Consider the following 24,663-nt stretch of genomic DNA (forward strand, 5'->3'; position numbering starts at 1 on the left):
TATGCCAGTTTTCTGGTAGGCACTATTTTCTGCTTGATTCACCTGCAGGGCTGTTCAGTTGTTAGAGTTTAGAAATGTTGCACCTTTTCTCTCTCTATTAGCTGGAGGCTCAGTTGTGCTTGGAGTCCATCAGTTATGTTGCTTCTAATCCACTTCTTTTTTAAATAGGGGTTGAAACAGTAAACACAGTCAACAGATTTAAAAAGAAATCTGGTCATTCTTCTGTGGGTGCAAGAGGTACTGAATTTGCCATTGCCCCGCAAGCTGCCACCACCAGCAACTGGGCGACATCTCCTCACACCATGCAAAAGGAAAACAAAGCTGGGGCAGCCAGGTACGCACTGGGTGCAGCCGGGTCCTTGCCCCACCCCAGGTGCTCCGACACTCTGCCTCTGTGAGGCCACCTTGTTTTATTTTATTTTAAAATATATTTTATTGATTTTTTACAGAGGAGGAGCGAGGGATAGAGAGCTAGAAACGTCGATGAGAGAGAAACATCGACCAGCTGCCTCTTGCACACCCCCTACTGGGGATGTGCCTGCAACCAATGTACATGCCCTTGACGGAACCTGGGACCTTTCAGTCCACAGACCGACGCTCTACCACTGAGCCAAACCAGCTTCGGCGAGGCTACCTTGTTTTAGGCTGAAAATGCCACTACCCACTCAAAGTGGTAATTGGTAGTGATTTATTTTTTTAATATGATTTTTACACAGAGAGGAATTGAGAGGAACAGAGAGTTAGAAACGTCGATGAGAGAGAAACATCGACCAGCTGCCACTTGCACACCCCCCACTGGGGATGTGCCCCCTACTGCCCTTGACCGGAATCGAACCTGGGACCTTTCAGTCCGCAGGCCGACGCTCTATCCACTGAGCCAAACCGGTCCTGGCTGAATTGGTAATGATTTAAAGTGAACGTATACATCCACGACTTGGCTGAAGCGCCTGTGTGGATGAGGAGAGGTGAAGGTGAGGTGCACTTTTCACACCAAAGTGGAGAGGAAGTCCTTGTCCCTGGCTCTCTAATCCAAAGCTTCCCAAATATGCTCTCCATTCATGCCACTTAGTGGCCTTCTTGTATATTGCTGCTGAGAATATGGGGAAAGGGTGAAGTCAGGACACTGACCTCACAGCTGCCCATAAACATGTTTAGCTAAAACTATTCCCTAAATTGTGAAAAAGGCAATTTCTGAATTAACATTTTTATCATTTTAAATGTGCATATTAGATGTACTTGCTAAATGTTATATAGAAATACTTGACTATTATACCTATACTCTAAAAGTTTACATATTCAAGTTCTCAAGAACAAACCATAATACCTTTTTGTGGGGAGGAGTGGGGGCTTTCTTATTGGAAAAATTGACACTCACTTTATAGTTGAACATATTCTCCTTATAACTACTAATGCTTTCCATTAAAACATACCTAGTTCCATTTGGGTGAATTAATTGATATGTGTAATGTTAACTATATTTTTATTTCTTCCCAGGAATGAAAAAGCTGTGAGCTGCTTATACCAAAAGCCTAATGCAGTTTTTAGGCTGATTTGCTTTCCTTGGGCAGGAAGTGGCTCCCTTTATTTTGCCCAATGGGGCAAAAAGATGAATGACTTTTTGGAAGGTATGTTAATTTTCAACACCATCAGGGCAATTTATAAGGTCAGATGACCACACTTATAGGAATTTGAAGCACAGTAAAGATTTTCCATATTGAGAGATACATAATAGTAAGTTATTCAAGATTACATTTTAATAACAAATTTTATATTCCTAAAGTAAGAAATCCTGTTACCTTTATTTTGTTATTATTGGAGCTAGAAGTACTTTTTAGGAAATGGTATTCTAACCTTGCTCTTGTTTTGTTTTGTTTTTTGAATTTAGAAGCCATGGGGGAGCCAGGTGGAAACTGCCCTCTGATGGGGAAGTTCCCTGATTTCTGGGTCCCCTTTGCTTTTATTCAATTGAATACACATTTGCTCTTTAGGAATGCATACAGGTGTAGCCAAAGTGAATGAAGTTTGGTAAACAGTAAGAGGACCATCAGGTAAGGGGATAGCCTTGAGCCATCCGGCCAACAGCATGGCAATATTATGCTGATTTTCAGCCCTGATGAATATCGCATTAATATGCTAACTACTGTTGGTCTTAGCCTTCAGCATTTCCTCCTTTTTGTTTTCTTAATAAATTTCATAAGGTTTATGCCATCTGCAGGGCTTGGGTTCTTTTTGCACTTGTTTTTAATGTAATTGATACGGTAAAATGGAATCTACTATCTTACAATTGTTTTCAATTTGTTCTGAGTTATTCCATTTTCCCTGTTTTGTCCTTTTCTTTTGAATAGTCTGAATTTCTATCTAGAATAATTTTCCTTCAGACCGAAAGAAATATTTTTGTAGTGCATGTTGGCTGGCAACAAATTTTCTAAGGAGACTGCAGTTTTTTGTATTTTTGCCTTGACTTCTGAAAGCTATATAATCCTATGTAATAAAAGCCTAATAAGCTAAGTGTTCAGTCGTCCATTCAACCAATCGAAGTGTAATATGCAAATGACATCCTAAGGCTGCCCAATCGCTCCCTATGATGTACACTGACCAAAAGGAGCAGACAGTCAACTGGTCAGCCAGTCCCTATGATGTGCACTGACCACCATGGGGCAGATGCTCCAACCAGTAGATTAACTTGCTGCTGGGATCCAGCTGATCAGGACTGAGTGAGATGGGCCCAACACATCCTGGAACCCTCCCACAGTCCTTCCCTGGCTGTGAACCTTCCACGTCCCTCCCCAGCCTTAATCATGCACTGGTGGGGTCCCTCCACCTGGCCTGCACCCTCTTGCAATCCGGGACTCCTTGGGGGATGTTGGGAAGCCCATTTTGACCTGATCCTGCTCAATGCAGGAGCTGCCCCCTGATGGTCAGTGCACTCCTACAGGGGGAGTGCTGCTCAGCCACAGCCGGGCTCACGGCTGGTGAGCCCAGTGGTGGTGGCGAGAGCCTCTTCCACCTCCACAGCAGTGCTAAGGATGTCTGACTGCCAGCTTACAACATCCCCTAAGGGCTACCAACTGCAAGAGGGCACAGGTGGGGCTCAGGGACCCCCCCAACAAGTGCACAAATTTCATTCACTGGGCCTCTAGTCTGGCTATAAAATTCTAGGTTGGCATTTTTTCCTTTATCATTCTAAAAATGATATAATGTTGTTCTCTGACCTTTTCTATGCGGTCAGGAATACTTATTTTTATATGCAATGGTCTTTTCTGTAGTTTATTTTAAGACTGTGTCTTTAATTTTAAGAAAAAGGTTATGATGTGCTTTATGAGTTTTTTTTTTGTTTTGTTTTGTTTTGCAGGGGGGGGGGGGATCTGTGGATTTACAATTGTTATTAAATTTGGAAAATGTTCCAGGCATTGTATCTTTGAAAAGTATTTTCTATATCTCTCCTTTCTCAATTTGTTGGATTTTGATTAAATATATGTTATACTACTTGATTCTATCCAACAGTACACTGGAGTGCTTCATTTTTTTTTACCCAAACCCACAGATAATTTTATTAATCTGACAGATAGAGAAAGAGAGAGAGAGAAGCAGGGTATGGGGGGGAAGAGTAAGGAAAGACAGATAAGAGAGAAACATCAACTGGTTGCCTCCCAGACCCATCCCTAGCAGGGATTGAACCTGAAACCTAGGTATGTGCCCTGACCAAGAATCAAATCCTTAACTTTTTGGTGTATGAGATGATGTTCCAATCAACTGAGCCACCTAGACAGGGCGAACTCTGTTCATTTTTTAAGCCACTTTTCTCTGTGCTTCAGTTTGAATTATTGTTCTGACCTTTCTAAGATCTTTCTTGTTGGTGGGTTGTAAACTTTTTTTCTCACAGAATTGTGAAACTCAAACGCCATTCTTTTTTTCAATAATTTTCTGTTTATATTTTCTTAATCTCTTAATATGCCTAATTTAAGAATAAACCAAATGCTTTAAGGGAGAAAGCATTATACATGTCTCTCTGAGATCATGGTCTCTTAAATTCTAGCTGCTTCTAAAGCCACTGTATTTCAATTTTTTGTCTCTCTAGCTCAGTGGGAATGCAGAAAGCTCTGCTGGTATCTTGGTCTCTTAGAGGTAGCCCTCAGCCTGGAGAACAGAACTTGTGACCTGTGCCGAATAATTGACATATTTCAATAATGAAAAAGAGGCTAGAAGAATCTCAGTTCACTTTTCTAGCATTCTCTTCTCTCCAGAAAAGTCCTGATGGCATCAGCAGCTTACAGATGCTTTCAAACAGTGTGTGCATGCATGCATGTGAGTGTTTGTGTGTGTATGATTCTGTTTTCTATTTATTCAACCAGAGTGTTGGTCTAATATGAACTACTTCTGGATAACCAAAAGTGAAAAGATGGTTGTATAAAATAATATAACAAACCATAGTGTACCAATTACCTGCCTTTCAATATTACCTTCTTTTTAATCCTTACCTGATAATATGTTTATTGATTTTATTTTTAATTTTTTATTGAGGTATTATATGTGTACATATCATACCATGGCCCTCTCCACCCCACTCCCATACATGCCCTCACCCACCAGTGTTTTGCGTCCATTGGCTATGCTTATATGCATACATACAAGTCCTTCGGGTGATCTCTTATCTCCCCCACTTCTTCCTAACCTTCCCACTGTAATTTGACACTCTGTTTGATGCTTTACTGTCTCTGTATCTATCTTTTTGCTCATCAGTTTATAATGTTCTTTATTATCCACAAAAGAGTGATATCATGTGGTATTTTTCTTTCATTGACTGTCTTATTTCACTTAGCATAATGTTCTCCAGTTCCATCCAGGTTGCTGCAAATGGCAAGAATTCCTTCTTTTTTATGGCAGCATAGTATTCCATTGTGTAGATGTACCATAGTTTTCTGCTGACAGGCACCTAGGCTGTTTTCAAATATTAGCTATTGTAAATTGTACTGCTATGAACATAGGGGTGCATATATCCTTTCTGATTAGTGTTTCTAGTTTCTTGGGATATATTCCTAGAAGTGGGATTACTGGGTCATATGGGAGTTCCATTTTCAGTTTTTTGAGGAAACTCAATACTGTTCTCCACAGTGATTGTACCAGTCTGCATTCCCACCAGCAGTGCACAAGGGTTGCTTTTTCTCTGCTCCATTGCCAACACCTGACATTTTTGATTTGTTGATGATAGCCATTCTGGCCAGTGTGAGATGGTACTGCATTATCATTTTGATTTGCATCTCTCAGATAATTAGTGACTTTGAGCATGTTTTAATGTATGTCTTGGCCTTCCTTCTGTCTTCTTTAGAAAAGATTCTATTTAGGGCCTTTGCCCATTTTTCAATTGGATCATTTATCTTCCTTTTATTCAGTTGTATAAGCTGTCTGTAGATGTTGGAGATTAAACCTTTATCAGTGATAACATTTGCAAATGTGTTTTCCCATACAGTGGGCTTTCTTGTTTTTTGTTGATGGTTTCTTTTGCTGTAAAAAAGCTTTTTATTTTGATGTAGTCCCAATTGTTTATTTTCTCTTTAGCTTCCATTGCCCTAGGAGCAGTATCAGTGAAGAAGTTCTTTCGGCATGTTTGAGATTTTTCTGCTTGTGGACTCTTCTAGTATTTTTATGATTTCCCATCTTATGTTTAAGTCCTGTATCCATTTTGAGTTTATTTTTGTGTATGGTATAGTTGGTGATCTACTTTCATTTTTTTTTTTTTGCATATATCTGTCCAATTTTCCCAACATCATTTATTGAAGAGCATGTCTTGACTCCATTGTATGTTCATGCCTCCTTTGTCAAATATTAATTTAGCATAGTGGTTTGGGTCAATATCTGGATTCTCTATTCTATTCCATTGGTCTCTATGTCTGTTCTTGTGCCAGTACCAGGCTGTTTTGAGAACAATGGCTTTGTAATACAGCTTGAAATCTGATATTGAGATATCCACCTACTTTATTCTTCTTTCTCAGGACTGCTGTAGTTATTTGGGGTCTTTTTATTTATTTATTTTTTCCAAATGAATTTTTGGAGAGTTCTTTCTAGGTCTGTGAAATATGCCATTGGTATTTTAATGGGGAGTGCATTGAATCTATAAATTGCTTTGGGTAGTATGAACATTTTAATGATGTTGATTCTACCAATCCATGAACATGGTATGTTCTTCCATCTGTTTACATCTTCCTCTATCTGTTTTTTCAGTGTCGTGTAGTTTTCCGAGTATAGGTCTTTTACCTCCTTGGTTAAGTTTATTCTTAGGTATATTAATTTTTGGGGGTGATGGTAAATGAGATTGCTTTTTTAATCTTTCTGTAAGTTCATTATTGGTATATAGAAATGCCATAGATTTCTTGGCATTAATTTTGTATTCTGCTACATTGCTGAATTCAGTTATTAAGTCTGTTAGTTTTTTTTGGAGTCTTTCAGGTTTTTTATGTACATTATCATGTCATCTGCAAATAAGGACAGTTTTACTTCTTCTTTTCCAGTTTGGATGCCTTTTATTTATTCTTCTTGTCTAATTGCAATGGCTAGTACTTCCAGTACTATGTCAAACAGGAGTGGTGAGAATGGGCACCCTGTCTTGTTCCTGTTCTTAGGGGAAATTGTTTTAGTTTTTGCCCATTGAGTATGATGTTTGCTGTGGGTTTATCATATATAGCTTTTATTATGTTGAAGTATGATCCTTCTATTCCCACCTTGTTGAGAGTTTTTATCAAGAAAGGGTGTTAGATTTTGTCAAATGCTTTTTCTGCATCAATTGATATGACTATATGGTTTTTATCTCTCAGTTTATTTATGTGATATATTACATTTATTGATTTGCAAATATTGTACCATCCTTGCATTCCTGGGGTAAATCTTACTTGGTCATGCTGTATGATCTTCCTGATGTACTGCTAGAGTTGATTTGCTAGAATTTTGTTGAGGATTTTGGCATCTATGTTCATAAGGGATATTGGCCTATAGTTCTCTTTCATTGTGTTGTCTTTATCTGGTTTTGTTATTAGAGTGATCTGGCTTCATTGAAGGAGCTTGGAAGTTTTCCTTCCTCTTGAATTTTTTGGAATAGTCTGAGGAGGATAGGTTATAGTTCTTCCTTGTATGTTTGGTAAAACTCTCCTGTGAAGCCATCTGGCCCTGGGCTTTTGTTTGCTGGTAGCTTTTTGATGACTGCTTCAATTTCTTCCATATTTATTGGCCTATTGAGTTGTTTGAATTCTTCCTGATTGAGTTTTGGAAAGTTATATTTTTCTAGGAATATGTCCATTTTCTCCAGGTTATCCAGTTTGTTGGAATAGTTTTTTGTAGTATTTTTTAAATAATCCTTTGTATTTTTGTGGGTTCTGTTGTTATTTCACCTCTTTCATTTCTGATTTTGCTTATTTGTGTACTCTCTCTTTGCTTCTTGGTGAGCCTGGCTAGATTGATGAATCTTGTTTATCTTTTCAAAGAACAAGCTCTTGGTTTTGTTGATCTTCTGTATTGTTTCTTTGGTCTCTATGTCGTTTATCTTCGCTCTAATTTTTATTATTTCCTTCCTTCTGCTTACACTGGGCTTTTCTTGTTGCTCTCTTTTTAACTCTTTGTAGGGTTATGTAATTTATTACCATTGTTTCTTGTTTTTTTTCAGTAGGCTTGTAGAACTATGAACTTCCCCCTCAAGACTGCTTTTGCTGTTTCCCATAGATTTTGGATTGTTGTGTTTTCATTGTCATTTGTTTCCATGATTTTTTTTATTTCTTCCTTGATCTCTCTGGTAACCCAGTCATTGTTTAACAGCATGCTGTTTAGTCTCCAGGTGTTTGATTTCTTTGGATTGTTTTTATTGTAGTTGATTTCCAATTTTATGCCACTGTGATCTGAGAAGATGCTTGATGTAATTCCTATCTTCTTGAGTTTGAAGAAACTTTGTCTATACCCCAACATCTGGTCTATCTTTGAAAATAGACCATGTGCATTTGAGAAGAATGTATATTCTGTGGCTTTGGGGTGAAATGTTCTGAAGATGTCAATTAATTCCATCTGGTCTAGTGAGTCATTTAGGATTGATGTTTCTTTGCTGATTTTTTGTTTAGAGGACTTGTCCAATGGTGATAGTGGAGTATTAAAGTTTCCTACTATGATGGTATTGCTGTTAATCTGTCCCTTGATATCCTCCAGGAATTTTTTTTTTATGTATTTGGGTTCTCCTGTATTGGGTGCATTTAATATAAAAAAAAAAAAATATATATATATATATATATATATATATATATATATATATATATATATATATATAAAATTGATTTTTTACAGAGAGAAAGTTAAAGGGATAGAAAGTTAGAAACATCGATGAGAGAGAAACATTGATCAGCTGCCTCCTGCACACTTCCTACAGGGCCATTCGAGGCTCAGGTAACCAGGGCTGACAGAGGCTTGCACTGCCTCCAGGCAGCAGCAGAGGTGTGATGGGGCTTCACCTTCCCCTGATCTCCGGGTCGCCTCCCACCCCCGAAGGTTCCTGGACTGTGAGAGGAGGCAGGCCAGGCTGAGGGACCCCCCCTCCTGTGCATGAATTTTCATGCATCAGGCCACTAGTGTTAACTTAAACTCCTTTACAACATCACAGTATCTCACTCACTTTCTGCATGCATTCACTTGTGTTTTCCGAGCTCCAGTGCACTCCATAAGGCTTGCTGGGAGAGAAAGTCGAATTGAAGAGCCTTTTGCCAGTGACATCTACCAGGTAGTTGATGAAATTGTTTGTGTTCTGCTGCCAGTCCTCCAGGATAAGCCATTTGCATTTTTTGGCCACAGGTATTTAAAATCTGTTTTAAAAGCCATTTCCTCAATCCTGAATCCTTGGCAAAGGTTGTTCTTTGTGTCTTGTGAGATGCATACCTTTTGTATTGGTTACACTGCTTCATTGCTGCTTAAAGGAGTGAGTGATTAAATATAGCTATAGCTGTTCTCAGACAAGAAAGTTAGACTGGAAGAAATTGTGCAATAGGGACCATAAAGATATAAATGCCAAATGAATTGTGAAAATCCTGGGCTCCTGGCATCTTTTCATTGGAAAAGGAGAATGTTGAATAATTATGACGTCACAACTCTTACAATTGGCCATTCATATAGTAATTATATCTTTAGGCAAATAATAATAATAATAATGATGATAATAATAATAATAATGATAAATTAGGATTTGTAAAATCAAGATTATAGCAGTAACTTACATTGCACTTATTTTTAATTTTAACAATTATATAAATAGTATGTGCTAGATGTATAATTTTAAGGTTATAACATAAAACCTGCAGTTTTGACTGCCTCTTAGTCGGTTTGACCTGTGAGACATTCTTATGGTTTTTGAATTAGTTTCCTTCTCTGTAAAGCTAGAAAAATAATAATTTCTTCTTATGAGGATTAAATTAATAATGATCATAAATTATTTGGTATGTGATAAGGACTCACTAAATTTTAGCTACCATGCTATATAATATTTATAGAGATGGTCAGGCAAAAAATAAAAAGTGTCATCTTAGAAAGTATTTTAAAATTTTGATGTGGTTCCATAATATGTTATATGTATGGTCCTGCTTTGTATCTTTTCTGGACTTTCTTTCACTGACTATGGTTGTGAAGGTCACATTGTTTCATGACCTGTTTTATCATTTTATCAATCTCCCTTTGTGGACATAGTTATTTTTATCTTATGCTGTGAGCCAAAGAACATATATGCATGCTCCATGGACACAGACCAGTGTGTGGTGATGCGAAGGAAGGAGGGGAAGGGCGGGAGCTGGGAAGAGGTGGGTAAAGGCGGGGAAGGAGGACATCTATAATGGCATCAACAATAAATAAAAAAATTTTAAAATAAAAAGAAATGTCTAAAATTTTTTCAATGAACATTTTTGTAGAATAATTTGCTTATATCTCATAAGTTTCTTAATATAAATCTTCAGAATTTCAGTTAAATGATATGCCCATTGTTACAGCTCCTAATATACATTTCCAAATTACCTGCAATTTATGCTTCAGGGGCAATGAACATGGGAGTGAGTTTCCCTTTTCCTCCCCTAAGATATTTACCAAAGCTAGAGGGGCTTTAGAGCCCTGGAAGTCAACCCGAAACACTGTCACTGGCAGCATTGTTTACAAAACATATTTTCTTAATGTGAAGAGTAGCTCACAAATGTTTTGGTGCCAACACTGTTTTAATACCTTTAAAAAAAACATTGAGCAGGAGAGACAAAATGGCGGAAGACTAGATGGACGGGTTCTGAGCCTTGTCCCAAAGCAGCAGGAGAGAGCAGCTGGGGGTCGCGCTGGGAGTGTTTATTAGCAAGCTAAGAGACAGGCGGGCTCCCGGAGAAAGTGGGGGTCTGCTGATCAGGGAAGCACCCACGGTGGGGCTGGGTGCCCTCGCGGAGCTACCTATGGGTGTGGACAGGGAAATCTCGCCATCTTTAAAGGAAGAGTGGATCTTGTCAGAGGCCTGAATACTCACAGCTGCAGGGACTGCAGAGCGACTGTGAGCCCCAGAACGCTGATCCCAGGCAGCGCGAAAACTTGGACTCAAAGGAGCGCTCCACGGCACAAGGAAAAGGTCAGATTTCGCGGAGATAGGGTGAGTGCCCGCTGCGGAAGACAGAAGCCTCGGGTGCCTGGGGGCGGAAGCCGGAGGACTGGGGCCGTATTTACGAGGAGAAGCCCCCGGCTGTTGGGCTGGTGTCACCCATGAATGCGGTCGGGGCTCCTAAAGAGCAACACGTTTTGATCTGACTCAGAGGCATATCTGGAGAATTACAGGGGAGTGCAGTCGGCTTAGACTTGCCCCTGCCCCCCCTCCACAGATCAGTGTCACAGAGAGAGAGAAAAAAAGCTAGAGAGGCTTTGGAGCCCTGGAAGTCAACCAGAAACACTGTCACCCAGAAGCTAAATCACAAACGGACCCTAGTGTAACAAAAAATCAAAGCAAGACCTGCTTAAAAATCAGGACCGGATTACAACACTGAGGAGCAGTGAAACGCAGGGAACTGCAATACTGTCCGGACTGGGAAACAGATGTGCCAAACAGAATGATAGAGAAAGTGAATGACCTTCACTACTACAAATTTTATTTAATTTTTAATTTTTAATTTTTTAATTTTTGTTTTTTATTTTCATTATTTGCAACTTTTACTCAAGAAACTATTTTTTCTTTTTCCTCACTTGATTTTACCTTTTCAATTAATACATTTTTATTTGTAATCAGCATTATTACTATTGTACTATTTTACTTTTTTTATCTTATTTACTTTTGTTTATTTTTATTATTTTTTTAAGTGTCATATTATATGCTTTTTATTTTACTTCAGGATTAGTGTTCTACAGTCTATTTTTACCTTTCCTTCACCAACGCTTTATTCTATCTCAATCCTACCTTTATGCCATCACTCTCTTTCTAACCTTTCCTTCTGTGGTGTCCTGTTTACCTCCCCTGCTCTAGATTTTCCCTATTCTTTCTGTTTACCACCTCCTAAAATTTCACCCTACTTGTGTATATCTAATTTCCAACCCCCTGCTCCAAGCCCATATACACACCCCTTTCCGCTGTCCAAAAATAAATAAATAAATAAATAAATAAATAAATAAAAGCCTTTTTTTCTATTTCCTTGAAGTTGTATGTTGAATGTTAACTATATTGAAGTTTTATGCTTTTTTGTGAGATTGTTTTGCTTATTCTTTTTGTTTGATTGTATGCTTTTGTTAACTGTGTTTTAGTTATTATTTCTGCTTTCCCTTTCCTCGCTTGATATTAGTTGGTGTTGTAAACTGTATTAATCTACAGATACTTGTTGCTGGCATTCACTGTTGTTCTACTGGATAAAGGGTTGTTCTACTGGAGTTTCCTTCCCATATATAGAGTTAGTTCCTCATTTCTCTCTTAGTATTGTTCTAGTTTCTCTCTTTTTTTTTCTCTCCTCCCAATTTTATTTTGCCACTCCTTTTCTTTTTTTTTTTTTTTCTTTTCTTTTTTTCTCTTCTATCTCTCCTACCCCCTAATGTGCCTTTCTCTAATGGTCACCTTTATTGGAGGTTATTAATATCGCAAACACATTTCTGTTCATTGCCTTGTGTGTTGTACCTGGTTGTGCTGTATTTTGTGCCTTTAAATCAACGCAGGAGAGAGAGAACTACATTACCAGACATCCTGAAAAAAGATCAGGGGGAGACATATGAAACAAAAGCAGGTATCACCAGAAAAGGAAGTAAACAAGTTAGAGGCAAGCAACCTACCAGAGCAAGAATTCAGAGTAATGATCATAAGATGGCTAAAAAGAATGGAAGACAAATTTGACAATATGAGTAAGAACCAAAAGGAAATGAAGAAGAATCAAGAAGAAATGAAAAGTTACATCGCTACTGTAAAGAACTCAATAGAAAGCATCAAGAGTAGACTAGAAGAAGCAGAAGACTGCATCAGTGAGCTAGAAGACAAGATGGAAAAAAAATACCCAATTCGAGCAGCTTCTGGGGAAAAAAATTAAAAATCAGGAGGAGAGCCTAAGGGAACTTTGGGACAATACAATACAAAACAATATTAGAATAATAGGGGTTCCAAAAGGAAAGGAAACTGAGGAAGGCATAGAAAAGATATTTGAAGAAATAATGACAAAAAACTTTCCTGAGATAGAGAAGAAAAAACCCACACAAATAGAAGAAGCTTGCAGAGTCCCAAGCAAAATGAATCCCAAAAGACCAACGCCAAGGCATATTATAATTAAATTGGCAAACACCAATGACAAAGTAAGAATCTTAAAAGCAGCCAGAGAGAGACAGAAAGTTACATATAAAAGAACCCTCATCAGACTAGCAACTGATTTCTCAACAGAAACTCATCAGGCCAGAAGGGAATGGGATGAAATATACAAAGTCATGCAAAGGAAGCGTCTGAATCCAAGAATACTGTACCCAGCAAGGCTATCCATCAAAATTGAAGGTGAAATCAGGAGCTTCACAGACAAAAGAAAACTAAAGGAATTTATCACTACCAAACCAGCAATGTAAGAAATGCTATAGGGTCTACTGTAAAAATAAAGAAATAGGAAGCGAAGAAGGAACACAGGGGTATAGAATAAAAATGGCATCAAATAAGTACCTATCAATAATAACTTTAAATGTAAATGGATTAAATGCTCCAATAAAAGACATAGGGTAACAGATTGGATAAGAAAATAAGACCCATATATCTGCTGTCTACAAGAAACCCATTTCAGAAAAAAAGATGCACACAGACTGAGGATGAAGGGATGGAAAAAGGTTTTCCAGACGAATGGAAATGAAAAAAAAAAAAGCTGGGGTAAAAAAAAACATTGAGGACCTCAGAGAGCTTTTGCTTATGTATGATATTATGTCAATATTTACTATATTAGAAATTAAAACTAAGACATTTAAATATACATATGTTAAAATAATATTAATAAACCCGTTGCATGTAGTCCTAAGTATAGTTTTAAGTAAAAGACTGTATTTCCTCTCAAAATTAGTGAGGCAAGGCATTGTTTTACACTTCTGCAAATCTGTTTTTTGTCTGGCTGAATAGAAGGCAGCTGGATTCTCATTTCTGCTTCTTCATGCAAACTGTTGCAATATCCCAAGTCACATAGCCTCAGGGAAACTCAACTATGCACTCAGGAGAGACTGAGAGTAGGAATATGATATTTTGGCATTGTCATGAAAATAGCTTTCACCTTATAGACCACATGAAAAAGTCTCAGGAATTCCCAGGGGATCCCAGCCCTTACTTTGAGAACTGCTGATACATACTATCAAAGGCCTAGTGATAGAGAGCTGACGGGACAAAAGGAAACTGAAATAAATTTCAAGGCATTGTGGAAGTAAGTACTAAATTTTAGCCTGAACTATCTAGGATGTCTTAAAAACACTTTTGATGCTGATATAACTTGTTGAAAGTATACCCTCCATAAACGCTTTTATTATTTAAATAACTCATACTTTTCTTTGCATATGTCATGGTCATTGCTGTTTTATGATCCTGTCTTTATATGCTTTTAGTGGAATACCATGACTTTGTTGAACAGTTATCATGTTTTTCTTTCCCAAATTTAGTATGGGGGCCTACATTGCTTTTATGACTGCACTACATCTAAAAGAAAAACATAAGTTACAACCGATGCATTTATTTGTGTCAAGTGCAACTCCTCATGTAAGTAATTTTATTTTCCTTAGGGTAGTGGTGATAGGAGGGAAATGAGTGGGAAATCACGACGCTATTTCCCTACATGGTGAATTCTGGTCCAGTATGGGGAAGATGTTGAGACCCTACTGGCTCATGAAAACACCCTCAGATTTCTTCCAATATCATTTCCCCTTTTCTCTGAAACACACTTTAACCATTTCCTGGTCAGTCCCTGGCAAATCCAAGTCATCATTAATTTTTTTATATAAGTAATGTTTATTTATTTTATTTATTCATTTTTTAAATTTAACTTTGAATGTATTTTTTAATATATTTTATTGATTTTTTACAGAGAGGAGGAGAGAGAGATAGAGATCTAGAAACGTCAATGAGAGAGAAACATCAACCAGCTGCCTCTTGCACACCCCCTACTGGGGATGTGCCCGCAACCAATGTACATGCCCTTGACCGGAATCGAACCTGGAACCTTTCAGTCCGCAGACCGATGCTCTACCACTGAGCCAAACCGTTTTCGGCCCAAGTCATTATTGACCCAAAGTGCTTGTTCTTTCATTCTGGGTCAGGTGGGAACTTCCAGCTAAGAAACTGGATCAGAGCCAGGAAAGAATACTTGAAATCGCCAAAGGGGAAAGGGACCTCAACATTTCGTACCCCCCTGGCTCTTCAAATCAGTGCTGCTCACACTCCCGCCTGGCTCTTGCTTCCCCCTTGGAAGGAAGGCCCACACAGCAGCATTATGACACTGAGTCGTAGTGCAGGGGAACTTTCTTCTCCCTGCTTTTTTTTTAATAAAAGAGGTCTGGCCTTGGCCAGTTTGGCTCAGTGGATAGAGCGTTGGCCTGTGGACTGAAGGGTCCGGGGTTCAATTCCCAGTCAGGGCACAAGCCCAGGTTGCGGCCTCAATCCCCAGTAGGGGGCGTGCAGGAGGCAGCCAATAAGTGATTCTCTCTCATCATTGATGTTTCTATCTCTCCCTCTTCCTTTCTCTCTGAAATCAATAATATATATATATATATATATATATATATATATATATATTATTATTATTATTATTATTATTATTAAAAGAGGTCTGCCCCAAAACCTGTAGATAAAAAAGTCTACTTCTGACCCTGACTTGATGGCATGTCCCTGGAGAGGGAGCTTTCAGTTTATGAACAAGTGTGTTTTATGAAATATTAGACTTACGTTGTTCATGTTTCAAGTCAAAGGCCAGGTATCACTTTCCTGAAGGTGAAGAATTGTCAGAAGAGCACATTCACTCTTTCATTTTGAACTTGAGGGTCACTCCCACAGATTCCATTAATGACAAGGAAATTTCTCAAGAATATTTGCCCAGACTGGTGGCAGATGTACGCATTCTTCACAAGCTCATGTAAGTAACTGAGACAGGTGCTTTTTAAAAAATAAATAATTATCTGAAGAAAAATACGGGTTGGCAGTACTCTGAGATTGCTTATTCAGGAAGATAACATTCTAAGAGTTTGATTTTATTTCCTTTGGAGCCACTGTGATATTTTTACTGGCTTAGAATGGAATGTGGACACAGAAATGATATAAATGAAAGATAGAGCAAATCTTTGCTTTAAATACAATATGTGTGTATTTGTGTGTGGCTCAACACACATGTTTTATCACATAACACATATTTGTTGAACAAACTAACACAAGGCACCCTAGTCTGCTCCAAGGGCCAGAAGCAGAGCCCTACTTCCTGAGTTGTGTGGAGGTGAACCTGAGAGGAAGTAGTGGTTGGCTTTTTTGTGAATTCTGTTCCAGACCTCTTTTAACCCCAAGGCATCTGACCGTCGCCTTGGGATGTATTAATATGTATTGAGGCTGGATCTTCTGCGGGCCTGGAGACCTAACATTCTGTAAAGCTTCCCCAGTCATCTAAACCTGCCCCTGGCTCTAACTTCCCCATCGCAGTGAGCAGGGGCCAGCCTTTGGCCCTTAGTCGCCATTAGATTCTGTCACGCATTCCTCCAATTTTTCCCGGGCTTTGTCTCCTTCAGGTAGGTCCCTAGAAGGCAGATGCTTGGGCCTTTTTTTTATGTTACTTTTATTTCCTCCACAAAGGCTAGAACTAGGCATAGGGCCACCACAGCAATGTTTGTGATGAGAAGTTTATACAAATATCTACGAAAAGTGGAACGTAGTACTTGAAGCACCCTGAGAACAGACAATCCCACTCACCTATGACACGTCCCTCTGTGCACTGCATCTCCGATCTAGCACTAAGTCCGCCTGGTGACCGAAGTCTATTTCTCTTGCCATTTCTGTCCCAACCACCTTTGCCCAAGTGTGAGTCTCACAGGGATAAGCTGTCTGTGCCGCTGGCTGAGCACAGAGTCAGAATCAGAGAAACCAGTCTGACATCACGCCCTTCCCTGCCCCCAAATAGAAAAGTAATCCAAGTCACTGTGGACATTCAGTGAAATACTGTAGGCAAAAGCTGGTTTAATCATTAAGCCTCGCACAATGGTTAAATATGCTGTCTGTCCAGTCTGCCTCCCAAGATCAAAACCCTCTGCCCATGGCTTACCACCTGTGAGATTCCGAGCACGTTCCTTTAACAGTTTGAGTCCCACCTGTCAGAGGAAGGAGTAAAAACTCTCTCCAGGTGTTGCGGTGAGGACTAAATGAGGTCAGATTGCCAGCATAACTAACTACTACAGTTAAAAACACACACCAAAGGTTGCTGTGGCTTTAACATCTTAGCAGAGCCTCAGGGTGTCGGTGGTGGGCCGTGGTCAACCACAGCCTGCCAGAGGAAGTGAAATAGGGTTATTGCCACGGGCCCTGGAGGAGGCCCACGGCACGCCTGGAGGGCCCAGGGTGGTCAGGGCAGGTGTGGGCAGACAGTGTGGCCGGACGGGGACACACACCTTTATTATAGTGTCTGTGGTGAAGTGCTTTGGGGTTCCTGGGCCAAGGCCAGATTGGTCAATTCAAACGAAAAGAAAAGTGGGGTTTTGGTAAGCTTCCCAGGGGTGTTGTCTGAGGGATGCCTGAGGGGAAGGCTCGGGGAGGCAGGAGAGAAGCACAAAGGCTGTTGGGGGACTTACCCATACTTGTGACTCAGCAGCTGTCCTCTAGGCTAGTGTCACTCAGGACTGCTGCAGGCTGCTTAGCCAAGGCAGTAACATTAGCCACACTCTCAACAGCCCTCAGGAGAAACCTCCCAACGCCAAAGTGAAAGCAAAATCACTCACAGGGATATTGCACTCATATCATAGAGAAAACCTTCTCAGCACTCTTCTCCCCTCACCCCCACCCCCCCCCAACCCCCCGTAAATCTGAGTGTAATAGCTACTCACAACATATGCCCCCTCTCTCTCCAAACTCCAACAATTCTCTCCGAACCCTGCCTTCTGGGTTCTCCTCCACTCTTCACTCTCACTCCTTCAGTCTCTCCTTCTACCTTCTCAGTCTATTCTCTCTTCTGGTCTCTACAGCTCTCAGCTGTTTCCAATAAACAAACAAACAAACAAACAAACAAATAAATAAATAAATAAATAAATAAAATCAGGACTATAGCTCCCCTCTCTGTCTTCTCTGTTTCCATGACCACTGGGTTCAGAGCCTGGTGGCCAGAATGGAAATCTGTGGCAGGTGAGAGCTGTGACAGCTCCCCACTCACTCAAGCTCATCTCCTGCCTGAGCATTCATGCTTTTCTCCTGTCTCCTCCTAGAACCTGGTTGTGTACTCGTACACGCAAGGCTGTTGGGTTTTGTCCCTTGGCTCTGGAATAGTCTGCCTTTTAAAACTGTCTTTCTTTGCTTTTCAGTTTGGATAATTTCTGTTGACCATCTTCAGGTCCAGTGATTCTTTCCTCAGCTGTATCCAGTCCACTGATGGGCCTGTCAAAGGAATTTATTTGGGTTACAGTTTGTTCCTACAATCTGCACTTGACTTTCTTGTAGTTCTCACCTCTCTAACAAATTTCCCATTTGCCTACAAATGTATTCCACCTTTTTCACAAAACCCTTTGACATCTCACACACAGGTATTTTAAGTCCCTGTCAGATAGTTCCAACATCCGGGTCTTATTGAGTCTGATTCTTTTCGTTGCTTTGCCTCTTGACGATGGAGTTATTTCTTTGCTTTCTTATGTCTGATAATTTTTGTTTATTGAGAGCCAGCCATCATGCATAAACAGAGACTGCAGGACATATTTTTACACCTGGCTATAAGTACGGAGAGTTGAGTCCATCTAGACTGGAGATGACCTGCTTGGCCTTTGTTGTTACTATTGTTCCTCAGGCAATGCCAGCTTTCAAGTCCCCTAGTGTTACTGTGTGCTCAGCATGGCGACTGGGCTGCTGGAGAGTGTTCCTCAATGCACTGGTCTTTCCTGTGCCTCACAGGACAGTCTGTCCCCGCTGACAGACAGTTGTTACCTGACGTGTGGTGTCAGCCTCTGGGGTAAGATGGGGAGTTGTTGGACGTCCTAGAGTCTTCAGCTCCCACCTTAGGCAGGTCCCTGTGCTTGGGCCTTGTGATGGGACTTGCAGCATGCCTGCCCCTTCTCCCTGTGTCTGTGGTAGGTATAGACGTGGGCCCTCACCTGCAGGGGAGTTGGAGTGTCTGATGCCCTGCTTCCAACAGCTTGAGGCTTTTGCTTAGTAAGAAAGAAGGGCCTGGGTAAGGACTGGGATTTTGTGCCCATTTTATGGCTTATCTGCCCACCTGCCCCACCCAGGGGGCTCTTTCTGGCCTCCTGCCTTGTTCCCAGTCTTTCTTTTCTTTTTCTTTTTAAATATATTTTTATTGATTTCAGAGAGGAAGGGAGAGGGAGAGAGAAAGAGAAACATCAATGATGCGAATCATTGACTGGCCGCCTCCTGCACTGGGGATCGAGCCCCTAATCTTGGCATGTGCCCTGACCTATGAACCTCACCCTGAGCCACAGGGGCCTGGAGAGTGTCTGTTTTAAGCCCCGTGGTTGGCGGTCACTGTTACAGAAGCCCCAGCAACAGACAAGAAAAGATCAGCGGGAAGCCTAGTCAGGAGGGCCCTGTGTCTCACCGCCAAGGGCCCCTGCAGGCCTCTGAGGGGGGAATTCTTGGAGGCCCCTAGTGGGCCACAGACAATACACGCTGCGTGGGCGGCGACAGCAAAGGAGAGGCCACTGCCTCGTGGAGGCATCAGTCTGCTGGTGCCCGTGCTCCCCTCCTCCCCACGCCCATCTCACCAGACAACCAGCAGGAACTCCAGGCAGCACTGGGCCGCGGCCAGAGCCCAGGCCGAGCAAAGGGAGGGTTTGCTAAGAAAAGACCAGGACGCGGGTGACCTGTGGGTTTCCATCAGCCAGGAGAGCAGGTTGCTCAGCTACCGTGAATAATCGAGACGGGGCGCCCATTCCCAGGTACCTGGCACTCCTCCCCTCCGCCCCCGGCCAAGCACACACGCTTTTGGGGAGAGGAGGGGGATCTCCGGGAGGATGTGGCCCTGGGCCTGCCGGGCGGGGGCCGCGCCTGCAGAGAAAGCCCCGGTGGTGCTCCCGTCCGAGGGCAGCGCTCAGCACCGCGGACTGGGGCACCGTCTGGGGTGCGGGGCCCGGGTGTCCATGGCACTTAGAGCCCGTGTGGGGCAGTGCCAGCCCCTCGCTCACCCGCTCCTCGGGGGGAGGGGGGGGTGCCGAGGCCCCGCACGCCGCCTGCCAGCCCGGAGCCCGGGCCGCGCCGCAAGCACTCCCGGCGGCAGCGCTCCCGCCCCCGGCCCTGCCGCCCAGCGCCCGCCGGGACTGCCGGGACCCCAGTTCTCCTAGCGGGTCCCGCCCTCGGAGCTGTGACCCCCGATGTCTTCTGGCCGGTGCGCCCCGGCCGGTGCTGCCCCCCGCCGCCGCCTCCGGCTCCGGCTCCGGCTCGGGCTCCGGTTCCGGCTCTTCCCGCCGTGGCTCCGCGCGCGCGGGCTGGGTGCGCCTCCTGTGCGGCCGCGGAAGCTCTGCTTGGTCCGGATTTGCAGAGATTCAATCCGCCGCGGGCGGCGGGAACAGCCTTCCCGGTCATTCTTGAGGCCGTGGGAAAAGGCCTGCGAGCAGTGCGGATGCTCTCTGACAGCACCCCCCACCCCCAAACCCCTACCCTTCCTGCCTGAGCTCCAGCACTCTGTGACATTTTAGCGGATTTCATCTCCCTCGAATGGCCAGCAGACACCCCTTCCTCCAGTGCTTTGTGCACCTGAGCCCGTCTGCTCGCCTCACATCTCCTTAAAGGTGCCTGGCCCTTCTTTCTAGTTTGCCTTGCAGACCCAGCTCCCTGACGAGTTCAAGGAGTTATCATCTTGTAGTTTGTTGGGCTTTTTCTCATCATCAGGTTCAGAGAGGCACTTCCAGTTTTCTACTTTCTGGGCAAGAGTGCGGATATTTTTTATTTATTTATTTATTTATTTATTTATTTATTTATTTAGAGCTGATCCTAGACCCCGTGTCCCACATTATACCCAGATGTATGAAATCATTTTTTTCCACATCGCACTTGCTTTAAATCCTTTGGGTGGCTTCCTGTCTTTCTAAGGGTGACCAAAATCCTTTATAAGGCCTAGACTACCCAGTTCTTTTACCTTATTTTGTCCCCATCCCCCCTTTACTCTCTATAAGTCATGGTGCTCATACTCTTCCCTCTTCCCTGCTGCCTCTCTTGCCTTTGCCAAGTTTTGTCATATTAATTCAGATCTCAAATTGAACTCTTTTTCTTTTCTTTTCTTTTTTTTTTAAATATATTTTATTGATTTTGTACAGAGAGGAAGGGAGAGAGATAGAGAGTTAGAAACATCGATGAGAGAGTCATCGATCAGTTGCCTCTTGCACACCCCCTACTGGGGATATGCCCGCAACCAAGGTACATGCCCTTGACCGGAATCGAACCCGGGTCCCTTCAGTCCCCAAGCCGACGCTCTATCCATTGAGCTAAACCGGTCCCAGATTGAACTCTTTTTCCTTGAGGCCTTGCTTAATGCCACCCGCAACTGTCAAGTGTTCGCAGGCCTTCCTTGGCAGCACTTACACACTGCAGGGGCAAAGAGATCCTGTGTATCCACAGGTTCTTAGTGGCCAACACAGCAGATAGCACCACACTCGATAAGCTGTTGTGATCAAACTAAGAATGGGTGGAACCAATGCAGGGAAGCTGTTTTTGTCCTGCTGGTTGCAACTCTCTCTGGACCATGGAGAGCTGGTTGTCTCTGGGGAATGGCAGCAAAAGGGCCTGGGGGTAACCAGCCTCATCTGAGTTGGACTGGGGGCCCAGGTGCCAGCCAGCTGCCATCTGTACTGTTCTAGAAGTTAGATGATCTTAGAAAATGGCTGGGACCACAGTCTGACATGTGGAAATATGGCTGATAAAATTTTGTTTTGAATTGCTAGAAATAGAAAAAGAGAAAGAAATGAGGACACACCCTGTTACCTTCAAGAGACACTGGTAATACTTCAGGAAAGATCCTGAGAAAAGTTACTATTTTTTTTTCTTCTGTTTACAGCTTTAATGCACCATCTGAGGCCATTCTATCTTGTGACTTGACATGCTTTGTTGGATCTGAAGATATAGTAAAGCATATGGAAGGTGAAATAATTTTGAGTATTTTATTGACATATAGTTCAAACAGCAGTTACTGCAATGAGTAGAAAACGGGACCAAGTTTTATTTAATATAAGTGGAGAGATGTCAGTCATGTGTAAAATGAGAGTCTGCAGATACTACTACTGTATACTGATAGGTCTTAGAGAAATTAAAAATTCAGGACTTATAGAACATGAGACATTGAAACCAACTTGCCACTGGGGTCAGATCTTTGAAAGGTAATATCTGAAAGTATGTGTTTTGTTGTTTTTGGAGTCATGTATTACTAAATTTATAATTTTGTTTATTTCTAGCCTGGAAAGATGTCAGCAGTGGGAGTTTTCATATTCATGTGCGTCCAGGAAATCATTTTTATCTCATGGAAACTTCCAATGAGACCTTCATCATGAACTACATAACCAAGTGTCTAGAAATATCGATGCTTGCCTAACTAGACATTTTTCCGGTCTTAAAAAGTCAAAATGATTATATGATACTTAATTTTTTTTTTCAGAAGTAGTTGATTGTTTTAATTCAGAAATTGGAAAGTTATAGATTTATTACTGTCAGGGGATTTGTTATATACACACACCTGCATCTAAGGACAAAAGACAGATGGGTCAAGCATACTTCTGATTCTTTGTATTAGAATCTCATTTGAGTCTCATCTGTGGGAAGTTTGTCAACAAAATTCCTGCTTAGTAAATGATCCATTTTTACATTCAACTATTTTAACAGTAAAAATGTCAGATAGGGCACTTGCTTGAAATTAAATTATTGTTTCATCTGCACACGGGCTCAAAGCTTGATCTAATCTTTTGAATTATAGGCTCATTCCATTTAATAAGAAAATGTAGCCTACTGCATGGTTAAAACCAGACGGTCCTGAGCAATCATTGGCGGCTGCTCTGTTGGTGCTCAGAGTGCCTCTGCTGGCGGGTTCCTCCTACAGCACTTGTCCCACCCTGTGGCTCCGGGTGGCCCTGCTGCTGCCCTGGCAATGACTGACTGACCCAGGGCGAGTATGGAGTGGCCAACTACAAATGCCACGACCCATAGGCACCTCAGCCTCACTCTGTGACTATCTGATGTTGATGTGAAAAGAAAGCAGAACAGCTGGAAGCAAACAGGAGCTAAAAGGGGGAAAAGCAGGGATGGGAAAATGAGCTGGGTCAAAACAGTGCAGGCTACAGATGGGATCTGCAGATGCTCTGATGAGAAGAGGCCCCGTGTCTCTGAGCCGTGTGGATCCTGCAGGCTCCGGCAATTCCCAAACTATTGTATTTGTCCTTGGAATCCTGGCTATTCTCTCAGACATCCTTATTTCCTTATTTCCTGTGGATCTTCACTATAAACTCTTGTACTTGATTGATGTAACTGATGTCTTTCGCTTATGGCTAAAACTGCTTAGACCAGCATCATCATACATTAAAATGTTAACTTTTAAAGCTTTGGTATGTTTATGATCACATAATATGGGTTCATGTTTTTTAGCAATTTTAAAATCATATATAAAATCTTAATAAATAAATAAGATCAAAGGAAATTCACACAGGGGATATTTTTCAGAATTTACCAGTACTTTTTAAGAAAGTACAAATAATATAAAATGCGATATGGAGAAAGAGCTGTGAGGTGGAATTCACATAATAATAAATTTGGGCTAAAAATGGCCTCAAGCAAATGATGTTAAATGTTTAGTACAGGCTGTGCTGTGCTTTACTCTCTGGTATATGAATTCCAGGGTTCCCTTACAGATGAACAGGTACTAAAGTGATTTAGATTCTTGATTATTAGTTTAAATAATTTTTAGTTATTATAGTCTACAAATGGAAATCCCATAAGGGAGCCAATGCCAGGCTTTGGGGTGAGCTTCTCACCTGCCTCTCCTCCTGGGGAGGTGAGGTCCACATGGGAAGAGCTCTGAGAGCTTTCAAGGCCTCCATTGGAAGGACCAGACCTTCACTGCTGATGTATTCTCATTGTTGGGTTTGAATGTTGACTCATCGTGTAAGACTTCTATCTTTGGGCAAAACTTACTAGAAATGAGAATCATTGTTAAACCCACAAATTTTTCAAATTAGAAATCAAGCTAGATTTATTGTTAATTAAACTTTTTATTTTAAGACAATTGTATTATAGATTCATATGTGGTTGAAATAATATAGAAACAGTTTCTCCTCATATTAACATCCCACAAACATCTAGTGCAACATCACAACCAGGAAATGGTCATTTACATCATCAAGATACAGAGCATCCCTAGACCACAGGATTCCTCCCACTGCCCTTTAACAACACCTGTGCCCCGCCTCCCTGGCAATCCCTGTTTGGCCTTTCAGGTCTGTATCAAGAATATTACAGAAATGGGGCAGTATGTAACCTTTAGGGATTGGCTGGCTTTCCCCCCCCCCCCCCATTCCACATAATCCCCTAAAAATTGATCTATTGAATCTAGATTTTTTTTTTTGAAGTCATATGAAATCAATCTATTCCTCTGGTCATACCATACCAAACCTGAACTCTCATGCAGGCAATAAAGGTACACTGTTTCCGGTAGATTTGTAGCCTATGAAATCTCAAACATATTTTAGAACTATTAAAATGAGACTATCTTCATCCTAGCTGGGTGGCTACAGTTGGTTGGAGTCGTGTCCTGCAGACTAAAAGGTTGTGGGTTCCATTCCCAGTCAGCACACATACCTAGATTGTGGGTTCGATCCCTGATCAGAGTGTGTACGGGAGGCAACAAATCTATATTTCTCTCACATTGATATTTCTCTTTCTAAAAGTCAATAAACACATATCCTCAAATAAGCATTAAACAGAAGAAACTATCTTTTTTTCAGAGAATCTGTGTACCAGCAAGAAAAACTGAGTATTGGGCCAATATA

At 41.5% G+C, this 24,663-nt stretch overlaps 1 protein-coding gene across 1 annotated transcript; it reads left to right on the forward strand.

Annotated features, from left to right (window-relative positions):
• Positions 1–205: 205 nt before the first annotated feature.
• On the forward strand, positions 206–23,146 carry OLAH (oleoyl-ACP hydrolase). Its single transcript, XM_036439380.2, has 8 exons — positions 206–334; positions 1,495–1,625; positions 8,679–8,817; positions 14,116–14,212; positions 15,412–15,581; positions 19,579–20,216; positions 21,602–21,772; positions 22,084–23,146. Exons 1-8 carry the CDS (start codon positions 303–305, stop codon positions 22,218–22,220), a joined length of 1,515 nt encoding a protein of 504 aa, XP_036295273.1. The 5' UTR covers positions 206–302; the 3' UTR covers positions 22,221–23,146.
• Positions 23,147–24,663: the final 1,517 nt, after the last annotated feature.

This window comes from Pipistrellus kuhlii, unplaced genomic scaffold (assembly GCF_014108245.1).
Source record: "Pipistrellus kuhlii isolate mPipKuh1 unplaced genomic scaffold, mPipKuh1.p scaffold_m20_p_1, whole genome shotgun sequence".
NCBI classification, from domain to species: domain Eukaryota; kingdom Metazoa; phylum Chordata; class Mammalia; order Chiroptera; family Vespertilionidae; genus Pipistrellus; species Pipistrellus kuhlii.